The sequence below is a fragment of the Pinus tabuliformis genome, chromosome 9, assembly GCF_031772625.1.
Source record: "Pinus tabuliformis cultivar Carrire ecotype Pingquan chromosome 9, CPIR1, whole genome shotgun sequence".
Lineage (NCBI taxonomy): Eukaryota > Viridiplantae > Streptophyta > Pinopsida > Pinales > Pinaceae > Pinus > Pinus tabuliformis.
In genome coordinates, this window is record NC_142307.1 from 1,982,191,868 (window position 1) to 1,982,207,955 (window position 16,088).

The window sequence follows — 16,088 nt, forward strand, 5'->3', positions numbered from 1 at the left end:
GAACATTGATCCTTGAATGGTAACGAGTGGGTAATAATATTTGCTCCACACAAATTCGAGGTATTGATTATGGTATTGAATATTGATTCTTGAGATGGTAAAAGTGACTCATATTTATTAGAAAGTTTGCGTATTGGCAAATGGGTTTACTTCGTAACGCATTTTAGTTTCTTTGTATTCCTTTCATCTTTGCTTATTTCAACAATAGATAGTATTCTTTTGTAGTTACAATTCTTAGCATGATCCCAATGTGATTTGAGATCTTTCGTTTAGCGCATGAACGCATGAACATAATGGAAATGAGGATTTGGATCAAGCTAAAGCTATGGCACTTTCACTTTCTTTCTTTGAAGCAGAACCAAGGGAGGAGAAAAGCAGAGGTATGTCATGTCAGTTCCTCATTTATGTTCTCAGTGCCACTGTAAAGTATCTTTTGTCTTCATTTTCAATTGCCTAGCTCCCTGGGACTATTATGTTTGCAATGCATTTCGTTATATGTTGGCTTTTCAATTGACATGTGGATATGCTTTTATCTTAGACCTTGTATAAATGTTATGTTGTCTTGTATGCCTTGGTTGAGTTAAAACAAGTCAGCAAAGTGAGGAAAAAATACCGAGCAATTTTTATTCATGTCATTTCAGCTTTGAACTTGCTTTTGGCCTTGAATTCATGATTTTTCGAAAAAAAAAATACCTTTGATCCATAGTTATACCATTTACTGAAACTAACCAAAACCAAGTGAGTTGAATCATATCACCCCAAACCTATTTGACCCGATAAGACTCGGCTAAATTCATTGGTGGAAGTCGAATATAAACGAGTTTTGATAGTTTCGAGTTTATGTTCTCGTACATTTTAGAAACTCATTAAGTCCGTAATTATCCATATAAAGTCGAACAAGTGATACTTTTGAGTCAACACTGTTTTGGATTGACAGAGTTTGGAGGGTTTACTGCAGTGAAGTTTTACTTCTATTGACCCTTTGGAACTGTCTGAACAAAAAGAAAAAGGTTGATTGGTCTTAGATTTGCATTTCGATTGGCTGACGTTTTTTTTGCAATGCATGGAAATTTGTTGCAACATATTCAACATAAAGAAGCTATTTTGAAGGATTTTTTATATTTTATTTTTTTAAGCCCATAAATCCAAACCAACCTTTTTCTTCTCATAGTTCCCAAAAGATTTAAAAAGGCAAAAGAAAGAAACTTTTGTTGGTCTTTAAGGTAATGAGTGAGAGAGTGAACGTTTCTGTAATAAGTCAATGAGTGAGGGAGTGAACGTTTTGAAGACATTGCTAAAATTCTTGGCAACGATCTCATATGCCCAAAAAACACCTCAAGATGTCTATACCTAAATTTAATATAATTATGTCGATCACTATAATGAAAAGTTTGTGTCTATTAGCATGATGGTTGTGTATTTTAAGTAGTATATATATGACAGTGTTCTTTAATGCATATCAATTTTTGCATTATTTACATTCAATAATTACTAGTTCACTACTTTTACCGTTATGGACAACATGGGCTGCAACATGGGCTGGTCCCATTTCTTATGAGTACCTTTGGCATCCTGTGACTAAGCTACATCACAAATATTATTAGAACAAGTTCAAACCTTTCTGGAATGTGTTCACATTTGTCTGGTTTATAGCTATCATTATTTTTGAAAATAAAACTTTGTCTAGTGGCCACCTCACATAAGACTTATAATTGATTGAATTAATTTTTTTTTGTTTATAAGAATGATTATCTTAGAAAAGAGAGAAAAATACAAGCGGTGGAAATCATATTCAAACATTGCAAAATCAACACGAGACAGAAAATTTAAGCTGCTGCAAGGCAATCCTTGATAGCTACAGTAGTGTGATCCATTACCAGCATATTTCCATGGGCATAACCAACATTTGTGAAGGAAGTGCTGCTTCGTGGAAATAAGCACTGATAAAAGAGAAAACCATGCTGCTTATTGTTTCTTCACTAAAAATAAATTCATAGCTGCCATCATATGCGTAGTTGCTAGAATAAAAAGGCTGATGTTGTACTAAAAACCAAAGAAAAAGTATCAGAAAATTATAACCCACACTTCTACATGGTTTTGTTACTCTCACTAGCAGTGAAGATTATGTTGGAAGTTTGACAACAAATTATGTAAATATGAGTAATAATTGTATTAGTTACTACTAGTTAGTTTTATACCGAAACAACAGTTATGTAACGGAGGAGGCTTGTATAAAACTAGTGAATGCCCGAGAAATGTAATTATGTAGAATCATTGTTGATTGAATAGAGATTCCAATCCGTTGCCCCGTGGATGTTTCCTTGACACCCTGTCAAGGTTTTACCACGTAAATCCTGTGTTGTTATTTGTGTGTTTGGTTTCAGTTTTCCAGTTAGTTATGAGCTTTTCTTGGTCAATGTATAACTGAATGTTTATTTTTCTTTCCTTATTTCCCCTATTCAAACAACAATTGGTATCAGAGCCTGAATCGATTAAAAAACGCCCAAATGTTTTCGTGGAGCGGGCGTTGAGATCCAAGGACCGAGCAGTTGGAGCAGTTGAGCATTTCAACTTGGGTATCTTGCATATAGACTTGGCAGTGCCCTTGCTTCTCGAGACGGGGAGAGAGCCATAAGTTTTTGGCGTGATCGGCGACGTGGAGGGATATGAAACCGTTGGTTTGGAAGGTGGTGCGAGTTGAGAACCCCTGCTACGTTTGCAGTGTTTGAATGTGGTGAGGTGGAGACCCACGTTTGCAACATTCGATTGCGGTGAGGTGGACACCTGAGGAGTTTGGTCCAGTGCTGTGGGGCAGAGTGAATTGCTGCGTCTAAGGTGCGGAGGTGCTGATAGTAACCCACATCTCGTGTGAGGGTTCGCCGAGAATAAAAATCGGGAAGGTGCCGTGTATTCTCTGAGGGGCGGCCGTGAAGACCAGAGTGTGTTTGCCAAACCCCTCTGCGTGAACTCCATTGTTGTCTGTGTGCTGGAGCAGAAAGGATGCTACTGCGTGGCGTGAGGAGGCAGAGTGTGAATCAAGTGCTGCGTGTCCTACGTGAAGGAGAGGTTCACTGCCTGCGTGAAGAAGAGGTTCAGAAATCTGCCTGTGCGTGAGGGAGAACTCATTGCTTGAGAAATCCTTCTGCGTCTGTGTGAAAAGTGACCAGTCTGCACTGCCCTGCGCCATTGCTGCGTGGAGAAGCCCATCTACCTGCATGAAGGAGAGGAGGAAAGTGCTGCCAGAGGCCTGGCTTGTGGATCCGGGTAATTTTTTTTGTTAAATTTTGAGAGAAATTTTTCCCACAAGTTTTCCAGAAATTTGTAAAGGGTGGATTTTATTTAAATTGAAGGAAAGATTTCAATTTAAATTGAAGGAAAGATTTCATTTAAATTGAAGAAAAAAACAAAGGGTTTCTTCCATTAAATTGGTGAAAGGAAACAAAGGATTTGAAATCAAAATCTGTTGAATTGGGGAATTCTTTTTTTTTTTAAAGTTTTTTTTGAGAAAGACAAACAAAAAAATATATATAAACCCTAGTTGAAAGACTGAAACCCTAGGAAGGAAAAAAATGGCCAAGATGTCAAATGCGAAATTCGAGGTGGAGAAATTCACCGGAAAGAGCAATTTTGCTCTTTGGAAACTGAAGGTTAGAGATCTGCTTGTGCAACAAGGGTTGCACAAGGCATTGGATGGGGCAACTAAGAAACCTGCAACCATGACTGATTCAGACTGGGAGGACTTGGATGCCCGAGCTCTCAGTACCATCAGGTTATGCCTGGCGGATGAGGTTCTCTTCAACATTGTTGAAGAGAGTATAGCTTCAGGATTGTGGGAAAAACTAGAAAAACTCTATATGACAAAGTCATTAACCAATAGAATTTATCAAAAAAGACAGTTGTACAGTCTTCGAATGAAAGAAGATTCAAAAGTTGCAGAACATTTGAATGTTTTTAATACACTCATATGCCAATTAATAGATATGGAAGTTAAAATTCAGGAAGAAGATAAAACCATAACCTTGCTGTGTTCTCTGCCCGAATCATGGGATCACTTCGTAACTTCAATCAGCTTGAACACTGCTGATTCTTTGAAGTTTGAATCAGTCGTGGGAGTTCTCTTGTCTGAAGAAGTACAAACGAAATCTAGTACTGAAACAGCTGCATCAGAAGCCATGGTAGCTAGAGGACGCTCAAAGGAAAGAGGAGAAAAACCAAGGGGGTCTTCCAGATCTAAATCGAAGAGAAAGAAGTGTAAGGCAAAATGTTGGCACTGCAATAAAATTAGACACTTGAAGAAAGACTGTTGGAAACGAAAAGAATCCGATAACCCGAAGAAGGAAGCGAATCAGGTCGATTAAGGTATGATAGACGAAGTTTTATCTGCTGAAGAATTATGTATGATAGATGCAACTTCACCTAAATGTAATGTCTCTTAGGGTTTAGAAAGCTGGTTGTTGGACTCTGGTGCTTCTCATCACATATGTCCACACAGAAATTGGTTTACTTTGTATGAAAATGTAAATGGTAGTTCTGTGTTTATGGGTAATAATGTGTCATGTCAGACTGTTAGGATGGGGAATATCAGGATTAAGATGTATGATAACACAGTTAGAACATTAACTAGTGTTAGACATGTACCTGATTTGAAGAAAAATTTGATTTATTTTGGATTGTTGGATTCAGATGGTTATAAGTTTACAGGTCAGGATGGCGTCTTGAAAGTCTTTAAAGGAGCCCTAGTGGTTATGAAAGCAGAAAAGGTCGGAAATCTTTACAAGTTAAAAGGAAGTACTTAGGTCAGTGAAGCAGCGGTTGCGTCATAAAAGGAAGAAGCAAGTACTCGTATATGGCATCAGCGATTAGGTCATATGAGCAAGAAAGGTCTTCAGATACTGATGAAACGTAAATCTCTTCTCGATCTGAAATCCTTGAAGTTAGATTTTTGTAAACATTGTGTGTATGGAAAACAGTGTAAACAGAGATTTAAAGTTGGAAATCATAATAGTAAAGATATTTTACACTAAATTCATTCTGATTTGTGGGGACCATACCTTGTTGTATCATATGGAGGTGCTCTATATTTTTTAATGTTTATTGATGATTTCTCTCGTAAATTTTGGGTCTTTATGCTAAAAAAGAAAGCTGATGTATTCAATGTCTTTAAACAATTTAAAGCAATGGTAGAGAAAAGAACAGGCAAATCTATTAAATGTTTAAGAACTGACAATGGTGGTGAGTTCATTTCAATTGAATTTGAACAATACTGTAAGGATGAGGGAATTATTAGACAAAAAACTGCTGTTTATACTCTTCAGCAAAATGGTGTTGCTGAGCGTATGAATCAGACTCTTATGGAAAGAGCCAGAAGCATGATCAACAATGCTAACTTGCAAAAGGAGTTGTGGGCAGAAGCAGTGTCTACTGCTTGTTATTTAGTTAACAGATCACCTTCAATAGCAATTAATTGTAAAATTCCTGAAGAACTTTGGACAGGTCAGTCTTGTGATTATTCACATTTGAGGATATTTGGCTGTGATGCTTATTCTCTTATTCCTAAAAATCAACATTCAAAATTAGATCCAAAATCGAAATGTTATGTTTTTGTTGGGTATGACTAGGCAGTGAAAGGATACAGGTTGTGGGATCCTACATTGCGGAAGATAGTCATTAGTAGAGATGTAACATTTGATGAATCTTCTTTTTTAAAATCAAATGTTGAAAGAATTGAACAGGAACATGTATCGCCAAATCAACGAGTTCAGTTGGAGGCTAGACTTTTCAGTGACAGTCAAAAGGAAGGAGAGACTTATGGAGGGAGAAAAGGGTGTTGAAGACACAAAGGAAGCCATTGAAGCTTCTGAACTAGTTCAAGTTTCTGAACCAGTTCAACAACCAGTTGCTCTAAGAAGGTCTACAAGGGAAAGAAAAACTCCCAAAAGGTATGAAGATTCTGCTTCATTTTTTGCTTTGATTACTTAAGATGGGGAACCTTCTTGTTATCAGGAAGCGGTAGATGATACAGATAGCGAAAAATGGAAAATGGATGTGGAAGAAGAAATGGATTCCTTAGCCAAGAACAATACCTGGGATCTTGTAGAGCTTCCTGAAGGGAGAAGTGTTGTTGGATGCAAGTGGGTCTTCAAACTGAAACGGAAAGTTGATGGAAGTATCGAAAGGTATAAGGCAAGACTAGTAGCAAAAGGGTATTCTCAGGTTGAAGGTATAGACTTTCATGAGATTTTTTCTCCAGTTGTAAAACTTTTTTCTATTCGTACTGTGTTGGCACTAACTGCGTTACTTAATCTTGAGTTAGAACAGTTAGATGTTAAAACAACTTTTCTACATGGTGATTTGAATGAAGAGATATATATGGAACAGCCAGAAGGTTTTGTACAAGGTCACAGCAGAAGATTAGTTTGCAAGCTCAGGAAATAATTGTATGGTCTGAGGCAGTCTCCCAGACAATGGTACAAGAAGTTTTATTCCTTCATGGTGAGCCAGAACTTTATAAGAAGTGAGTATAATCATTGTGTACACTGTATACTTCAAAAGTTTCAATGGCATATTCATTATCTTAGTTTTGTATGTTGACGATATGCTTATTGCAAGCAAAAGCATGGAAGAGATCAACAGGTTAAAGGCTCAGCTCTCTAGGACGTTTGATATGAAGGATCTTGGAGCAGCAAAACATATCTTGGGCATGGAGATACACAGAGACAGGAAAAATGGCAAGCTTTGGTTATCACAACAGAAGTATGTGGAGAAAGTACTTGAAAAGTTCTCTATGAACAATGTGAAACCTGTTAATGTTCCACTAGCTTCCCATTTTAAGCTTTCTTCGGTTTTGAGCCCTAGAACTGATGAAGAAAAGCAGTATATGTCTCATGTACCATATGAAAATGCTGTAGGCAACTTAATGTATGCAATGGTATCTACAAGACCTGACATTTCACATGCAGTTGGAGTTGTCAGCAGGTTCATGGCAAATCCAGGTGAAGAACATTGGCGAGCGGTGAAATGGGTGCTTCGATATCTAAGAGGCACAAGTGACCATTCCATCATTTTTAGTGGTAGTGAAGGATCAGTCTGCGGATATGTAGATGCTGATTATGCAGGTGATTTGGACAAAAGAAGATGTACTACAGGTTATGTCTTTACTCTTGCAGGTGGAGCAATTAGTTGGATGTCAAAGCTTCAAGAACAGTTGCATTGTCCACTACCGAAGCAGAATATATAGCTGCTTCATATGCCAGTAAAGAAGCAATCTAGTTAAAGGGTTTGCTTGATGACATTGGTAAGACGCAAGAGAAAGTGAATGTACTTTGTGACAGTCAAAGTGCTATTCACTTGGCTACAAATCTTGCTTATCACAATAGAACTAAGCACATTGATGTAAGGTATCATTTTCTGAGACGTGATCGATGGCGGAAAAGTAGCTCTTCAAAAGGTCCATACGCGGGAGAATTGTGCAGACATATTCACAAAGCCAGTTACAGTAGAGAAGCTGTGATGGTGTTTAACTTCTCTTGGCGTGCAGAAAAGATGATGAATGGGCATGGGCAAGGGATTAGGAAAATTGTTGTCAAGGTGGAGTTTGTTGGAAGTTTGACAATGAATTATGTAAATATGAGTAATAATTGTATTAGTTACTACTAGTTAGTTTTATACCGAAACAACAGTTATGTAACGGAGGATGCTTGTATAAAACTAGTTAATGCCCGAGAAATGTAATTATGGAGAATCATTGTTGATTGAGTAGAGATTCCAATCCCTTGCCCCGTGGATGTTTCCTTGACACCTTGTCAAGGTTTTACCACGTAAATCCTCTGTTGTTATTTGTGTGTTTGGTTTCAGTTTTCCAGTTAGTTATGAGCTTTTCTTGGTCAATGTATAACTGAATGTTTATTTTTCTTTCCTCATTTTCCTTATTCAAACAACAGATTATCACTTTTGCAAGTGTACCAAAACAATTTGTTCTTGCCTCTAATAAATTAACTTTTTGTTCTTTCAATTAAAATAAATTGTTTGCTAGTCAAATATTATATAGTTGATTTTGGATAAACAAACCACAAACCGCCACCACTATGCCTTCTAGCTACATCTTCTCAAGCACTGTCATCACTCAGATGCCGTTGCGTTTGTTGCAGCCCTCAGACATTGTTACATCCGCTGTCGCTGTCAGAGATCAATTGGTAAACAAGTCTCCAACATTGACATGCAAACTGGCACCTTGGTAGAATATACATGAATGACTTAGCATTGATACAAATAGGGCACTTATTATTATTGGAACCCCTCTTGGCAAGTGTATCCTTGTTTGGAAGAGATTGATATATCAGTAGCCATGCAATAACTGAGTTTGCAAGAAACTCTGTATGGCTAAACATTTCGCAGACAAGTAATCCATCGAAACATACCATTTTAGAAAGACAAAGAACTGGGGCCAAGCAACTCTTTTTAAGCAGAAGAAGATACAACCTTTTACTATGCAGTAAAATATGTGTTTATCATAAGCCCGCCATGAATCACATCAAATAGGGCCTTACAACATATTGTTCCTTTCGGGGAGATCCTTGGCTAAGCTGTAAATTATGGGAGCAACTTTATTATAAGACAAGGCCTTAGGATGAGCCAAAGTTTTCCAATCCATCCAAGATATGTGCTAGGTATTCTCAAAATCCTTCCCTAAAAAAATCCCTTTTACGCTTAGCCTCTTTTCCTGAGATCTGGAAGCTTTGCAATGCGATGATCCTGATTCTTCCAACTGCTAATAATCTTGGAAAGGGAGATCCCAACCTCTTCTGTCACCTGAAAAGTTGACTCACTTACCCATTCCATAGTTTCACACAGGGTAATAACTATGTCCAAGATGAATTGTAATTGCGAAACATAGTTTGCTTAAGGCAGACTATGCATGATGCAAATCTTTCAATACATAGGGCAAGGGCCTTTGCATTTATTATATAAGAAATATTTAATATGGTAATGGGGTGCCCACCTCCAACAAAATCTGTAGCTAAACTTTCCAAGATTAATTTGATTAAAGCCTTGATTTATAGAATTTGAAACCTGCCTTGAAGAAAGGCCTCAGGGGTCACCCTAAACATATCATCACCAATCATATCCCATATAGTCTTAAGAATATGTATGGTAAGCCATCCAGACTAGGTGATTTACCATTTTTCATTTTATTAAAGCCGTAAACAATATATCCTTTGGAATTTGTTTACCCAAAACATTTTTTCCTAATCCATAGATCTTAGTGGGGCCACCTTGAAAATCTCTTTACTTACTGTATTAACAAAATCGGTGTCAAGATACAGTGATGTGTGGTGAGGCGGCTGGGTTCGTTGGGTGAAACCCATGAAGGCAGGGTTCAAATCACATTGAGTATATTATCCTGCTATGGTGTGCGGCTCAAGGAGTAGACTCCCCTTATCCGTGAGTCTCGGCTCTTACCAAAATCATAAGAAATTAGTATATCTGCTTGCAGGTTGTTGGATGTACTCTTGGTGTTATAGTGGCAGCTACGAGAATTGATCCTGGGTCTTCCTTAGATTAGGTCTGGTAGTTACCGATTCAACACGTTGTTAAAAAATAAAAAACAAAATTGGTGTAAAGGCAGGGGCAAATATACACTTAAAAGTGAATGTCAGTTACTCTCATGGTAAGTCCTCTTCTAAAGTGCCATCCTCACACTCTTCTCTATGTACTCGAGTTTGATGAAGTGTTTCTCTCATCAAGAAAAATCATCATGAAAATATTTGATCTCCCCAAGTTCTTACCTGTCTTGCTTTATCTTTTGCTTAAAATTACGCACAATCATTTTGCCCCAATTGCGAATAAACTTGATTTTTCTATGAACTATAACTTCCCATCTCAAGATCCATCCTCTTTTGCCATGTGGATGTTGGACAAATTTCCAAATCCTACGAACTAATGGTTCAAAATAATTGGGAGCCATGCGAGAGACATTGATTTTGAGGAGGAATCACAGGAGAGGAGATCAACCTCATCTTGTGCTTGACCAATCACATGAGAGGAGACTATTGGGTGGTGGTCTGACTGGAGAACATCCATAACAATGTGAATTGGTTGCTGAACTCTTGAAAAGATGAGACCCTCTTTAGGGCCACATAATGCAAACATCCTTGGATTCACTCATTACCCTGCCTCATATTGCCCTAGATAAGCTATCTGCTGTAGTCCAAATATTTGTCTTTTCCAGTTAAGATAAAAAATCTGTAAAATTGCTTACCTGTATTGCCTTGCTTTCCTCTCATAGCATGCTATAGGAAGGCCAAGCCTTGCTTCACAATCTCTAACCAATACCACAATATCGAAGTCTAGCCCTAGGATCCATTCAATGTCCAATAGAAGAAAGCTAGTCAATCAAAAACGAAGATTCACTTTTGAAAAAGGTTAGGAGTCTTAGGACCAAAAATTGAGCAAAAACCAATCAATTTACCTTGGGTCAAGAAAGTATCCCCTACATACTTGTGACTTGGACCAATACCATGAGAAACCAAATAAGATTGTAGCCCTTGAGCACAAGTAAGACAACTACTTTACTTCCCTACTGATGTTCAATGTTCTAGTTAGCCCCATTCTATCAATAATCCATTCTAGGACAAAACTCAAGGCATGGTGATTTAACTTCTTGGAGAAATACAATGCTGTGTTTTGTTCTTCTTAATGTGTCTTATGAGCATCTTGTGGCTTGGGATGAAATCCCTCTTTCATTTGACGATACAAAAGTTAGCTTCATTGAAGGGTACCCTCATCAACAAGCTTACCAAAGTTGTTATTTGTCACAAAGTGCCTAATGTTAATATTGGGGTGAGTGGGAGATTGCTTGATCGCCTATTTTATTGTCTCAGAACATGGTCTAGCATCAACACCATTGCTTGCCTTATCTCGATGGGCATGACCGAGTTTGATGCCTTTTTACTATATTTGCTCGACCTCTCTTCGTTGTCCTCCATGTCGAATACTTGATTAAGGGAGGGTGAGTTTGAAGAAGTGGCTTTATCTTGTTGTGGATAACTTTCTTGGTAACATGACATGAGGCAACTAGATAAACAAATCATAACTAATTCTAAGGTGAAGGTAATGAAGATGTTAATTCTTGGTTTAAATTGGTAGCAAAATCAATTCGCTTGGGTTGGGAAAGGCTTGGGTTTTTTGTAGAAGAAACGATGGTATTTCATTTTTTGAAATCAGAGTCCATAAATTGTAAAATGTCTATTGTTTTGCAACAAATTTTTATTTAAATCTAGTTCTATGCAAACCCTTGGGTTTGCACAAAAGGAGTTTTGGCTACCATCAACAATCATTGCATTAGCAAATCTTTGAGCAAACCATTCTGCAAAGTGGTGCATATCAACAACAATTCCTAGAAATTCTATCCACATAGGATACATTGCTTGGTTAGTGAACTTGGGATTAAAATCAAGCCTACAAGTCTAAACATGTGCCCAAGAGCCAATGACATTCCATGTTCCATATTGTGAGATTTCCATAGCTATAGATTTAGAGTATAATAAGAGGAAAAGATGCTTAGAGCCCAAACCCAAATATGAGTTTAATGAGATCCCTTGGCCTTCTTAGTTCAAGATACATCACTTATCAAATGCCTCTTCATTGGGGATTTTGTGCAAGATATACATGATGATCTCTCTTTATTCTAGGTTTGGTTTTTTTTTTGGGCATATTTGACATTCTTGATAAGATGATATTAAATTAATCATTCGTTAGTTGTTCATCGACTTCAACAAAATCTGTAGGATTGAGAACTCTTCTAGAGGAATCATTTGAGATCCTTAATCTTGGAAACCTACGACCATCATCAAAAGGTGGACACATTTGTGGTTTTACATGGAGGGGTATGAAGCCACTCAATCAAACTTAATGATCATGATGGTTCTATTTCCATTGTGTCCATGTTTATGGGGGCAAATCGACCACTTCTGTGAGCTATGAACCTAGTGGGGCTAGAAGACAATATCATGCTTTTATCAACTTGGTTAAGATCTTGTGGCAAATGAATTCTATATGATCCATCATCACCCCTAAGTCTTCCTCTTTATATGACCCCTCAACAAAATTCGAAATCTTTCATCCTTGAATGTCATAATAATCATTGGAAATGTAATCCTCCTAGATCATGTGAAATTGTATTATTCTAAGAAACCTCTTGGAATATGGAGTCTAACGAGTCTAAGAAACCTCATGGAATATGAAACCAAGGGTTAGAAATACATGTATTTATATGTAAATCACGTGAATAATAAGTATCTCACACTTACCATTCTTGTCTTCATGAGTCAAACAATGTATCAATTTACAAGATATTGTTAACTCTTATTTTCTCCGTTTATATCTAGAAATTTCAGATATATCGTTGTTTATTTGCTCTGGTTTTCAACACAGGTCCACCTTTTGTCAAATCCATTACTTCCCTAACGCTTGAATTTGTGGTACCTCTATTGGGCAACTCTACTCTCGTGTCCCTTCTTTGTCATTTATCTCTACGTTTGTTGAGTTATTCATTACCCAACCTGTTAGTGGTATCAAACCATTGGATATTTTTGATAACTCCATTATCATTGGAGCCCCTCCCCTTCTCTCCCATTACTTCATTCCACCAATTTGTCCACAGTTTCTTCTTCTGTTGTTGACACTGAGAAGTATCGTGCTCTAGTTATAAATCCTTGGCATTGAGAAGTATCATGATTTAGTTATAGACCCTTCTCTTTTGTTTCACATTTCATATATCTGATGATCTTAACATTTGTGCTAAGAAAATTCCTATATTGATATGAAATATTAGATCCCTTGGTCCCACTTCTACCATTGTTTATTAGTTTTTGGTAGTAGTGGATAGGTGTTCTAGTCTCTGTGGTGTCTATGAGGCTAAGGAACACAGGAGGATAATTATCTCCAAGACCCATAAATTATTTATAAGGAAATGCCTTAATTAGATTGATTAGCCAATTATTAATTGTTTTTCCTAAGTTTAACTTAGGAAAATTGGTTAATTAATTGAGGAAAATTGATTTTTCTCTAGAGACTTCCATAAAAGTCACTTGATGGGGTTAATATGATTTTATCCATCGATTGTGATTAGATCATGGTTGTTGATTTGTCAATGAGAATTTACAAGAGAAAATTGATGGGTAAGTTGGAGACACATCAAGGGGTTCGAATTACCTAGTTGCAGTAATTAGCAAGGGTGTAGTTTGAGCCAGGGAGACATTGCCAAAAGGGTTTCAACACAGAAGATTGAGGATAAATTTTTTGGAGGATTTTTCTCAGTGATTTCTAGTTTCCACAGGGAGGAAGGACATTGATGTTATCTGTAGAAGAGGAGACCAAATTCAACAATGCGAGTAGCCAATTAGCTAGTGCAAGTGACAAAGAGAAGCTCGTTTCAGTGTGCTAGTGTCGAATCTATCACCAGAGGTAGAGTGAGTGGGTTAGATGAAGTGTTGGAGGCAGTTTTACTTGCAGAGGAATTTTCCAAGAGGTAGTGCAAATTTTCGGTGCAGCCAATGCGAGTTGCTACAAGGAGTGCGAGTTGCACAAGGATGCTGAATACACCTACAGAGGAATAAGGGACAAGGCTCAAAAGGAGATAAGAAGAAGAAAGACTCGAGTAAGGCCAAATGTTTTGGTTGCTGTCAACATGGACACTATGTTAGCCAATGTCTTAATCGAAAGAAGGAGAAGAAGGTGACACAAACAACAACTTCAATGGACATTGAGGATTTGTCTTCTAGGTTAGAAAATGAATTTGTTCTCATAGCTTACCTCTCTAGCTCCACGTCCACGGGTGTCTAATATATTGATAGTGGATTGTCAACACATATGATGGGGGTGAAAGGCTATTTCTCTAGTTACCGGGAAGAGGAGATGGACTTCCACATACAAATGGGAAACAAGACAATGTATTCCAGTTGGGAGAGGTACTGTCAACATTCAGATGGAGTTCGACAAGAGCAACAATGTTATAGATGTGATGCATGTGCCAGGTTTGGGCATGAACCTGATTTCAGTTTCTGCACTACAAGATAAGGGGTACGGTATCTACTTGATGGATTAGAAGGTGTACATCAAACACTAGATTTGAAAGAAGGTCAAACAAATTGGTGTTTGAAGCAACAAGTTGTACAACTTACAGTTTGATTCTCCAAAGTCACTAATTAGTAATGACAGTAGCAGTGGTAGAGAATTGGGAGAGTTGTGGCATAGGAGATGGGACACTTGCATCATGGAACATTGAAGTTGCTTAGGGAGACCATGACAGGAGTTCTAGAATTGAGCACAAAACATGATGATATGTGTAGAGGGTGCGTACTTGGGAAATTTGCAAAGGCAACGTTCCCAAGGAGTGACAGTAGACCCAGTGGTGTGCTTCAGTTGATACACTGAGATATTTGTGGCCCATTGTCTACTAGATCTCTTGGGGGTTATGAATATTTTGTAACCTTCATCGATGACTACTCTAGGAAAACCTGGATCTACTTTTTGAAGACAAAGGACAAGGTCTTTAGTCACTTCCAAGAATTAAAATCTCTTGTGGAAAAGATGACAGATAAAAAGATCAAGATGCTTTGTACAAATAATGGAGGCAAGTACACTGATAATGCCTTCACATGGTTCTGTGTGAAGGAAGGCATCAGGAGAGAGTGGACAACTCCAAAGAACCCACAATAGAATTGGGTTGTAGAGCGAAAGAACAAAACAATAGCTGGAGCAACAAGGGCTATGTTATATGACTAGGACATGCCTAAGTTTCTATGGGTAGAGGCATGCATCACAACAATGTACATACAAAATAGGGTTCCTCACATAGCAGTGGGGGAAGATAACACCAAAGGAGGTCTTCATAGAGAAGAATCTAGAGGTTGGGCACTTCGGGATATTTGGCAGCATAACATACTATCATGTGCCGGATGATAAACACACCAAACTTGATCAACCTATATATAAGAGCTATTTCATTGGCTACAACGAAATGTCCAAGGTATACATGATCTATATTCTTGGTAGCAGGGGGATCATCCTGAGACAGGACGTGAAGTTTTAGGAGGAGAAAGCCTTTAGGAGATCTTGCAAGTTTCCAGCAGATGATCAGAGTGGGAAAGCAGAAGCTCTAAGGGTTGAGAAACAATCGTGTAGTAGCCAGAGGGACAATAGAGTACTAGTACAATTACCATCACGAGCACTAGCTCAAGCATAGGTGGTCTTGTGAGTTCACAAAAAATGGAGTAGCAGGGGCAAGATGAGGAGCATGAAGCTCCAACCACCACTAATGAATGGAGTATAGAGGTGCTTCAAACATTGAAGGATGCACATGAGTTCGTGGGAGCTAGTAGGGCGAGGACCAAAGAGCGCAAACAACCAAACAAGTACAAGAAATTGGTGATAGAGGTCGTTGACATAGAGCCTTTTAGTTATGAGGAGGCTGCACAACATCAGTTGTGGTAGGATGCCATGGTGGTGGATTATAACTCCATCATGATTAATGATGTATGGGCGGTCATGCCTATACAAGTGGAAAATTTTGTAGTAGGCTCTCGTTGGATCTATAAGATCAAGTATTTTGCAAATGATAGCATGGAGAAGTATAAGGCTAAGTTCATGGCCAAGGGGTATGCACAGAAGGAAGGCATAGATTATGAGGAGACCATCGCACCAATGGCCAGATACACTTCCATCAGGGCTGTGATATCTCTAGTAGCATAGATGGGATGGCAAATTCACCAGATGGACATCAAGACAACTTTCTTTAATGCGGTGATACAAGAGGAGGTGTACATCGAACAACCAGAGGGATTTAAGATACATGAGAGAGATATGCATGTGTGCAGACTAAAGAGGGCACTATACAGACTCAAACAAGTTCCTAGGGCATGGTATGGTCGAATTGATAGCTACTCGTAGTAGATGTACTTTGTGAAGAGCGAGCCAGATTCCAACCTCTACTATCTAATGAAAGGAGGTGAGCCACTCATATGTGAGAATTTTTGAATCTATACATCAGAAATCCTACTATAATCACTGGTTTATCATCTATTACTTGT

General features: G+C 38.1%; 1 protein-coding gene across 2 annotated transcripts in view; it reads left to right on the top strand.

The window, feature by feature from the left end:
• The first annotated feature begins 287 nt into the window (after positions 1-287).
• The window catches only part of LOC149156959 (uncharacterized), a 227,576-nt gene continuing 211,775 nt past the window's right edge, over positions 288-16,088 (top strand). Inside the window, exon 1 of one of the 2 annotated variants that reach the window (XM_089445461.1) lies at positions 288-380. In XM_089445461.1, coding sequence (XP_089301587.1) covers positions 326-380 — 55 coding nt within the window. In that variant the 5' untranslated portion in view covers positions 288-325. Of the gene's footprint in view, positions 381-2,533; positions 3,265-16,088 lie in introns of those variants that run through there. The other variant, XM_089445462.1, reaches the window with a different exon arrangement.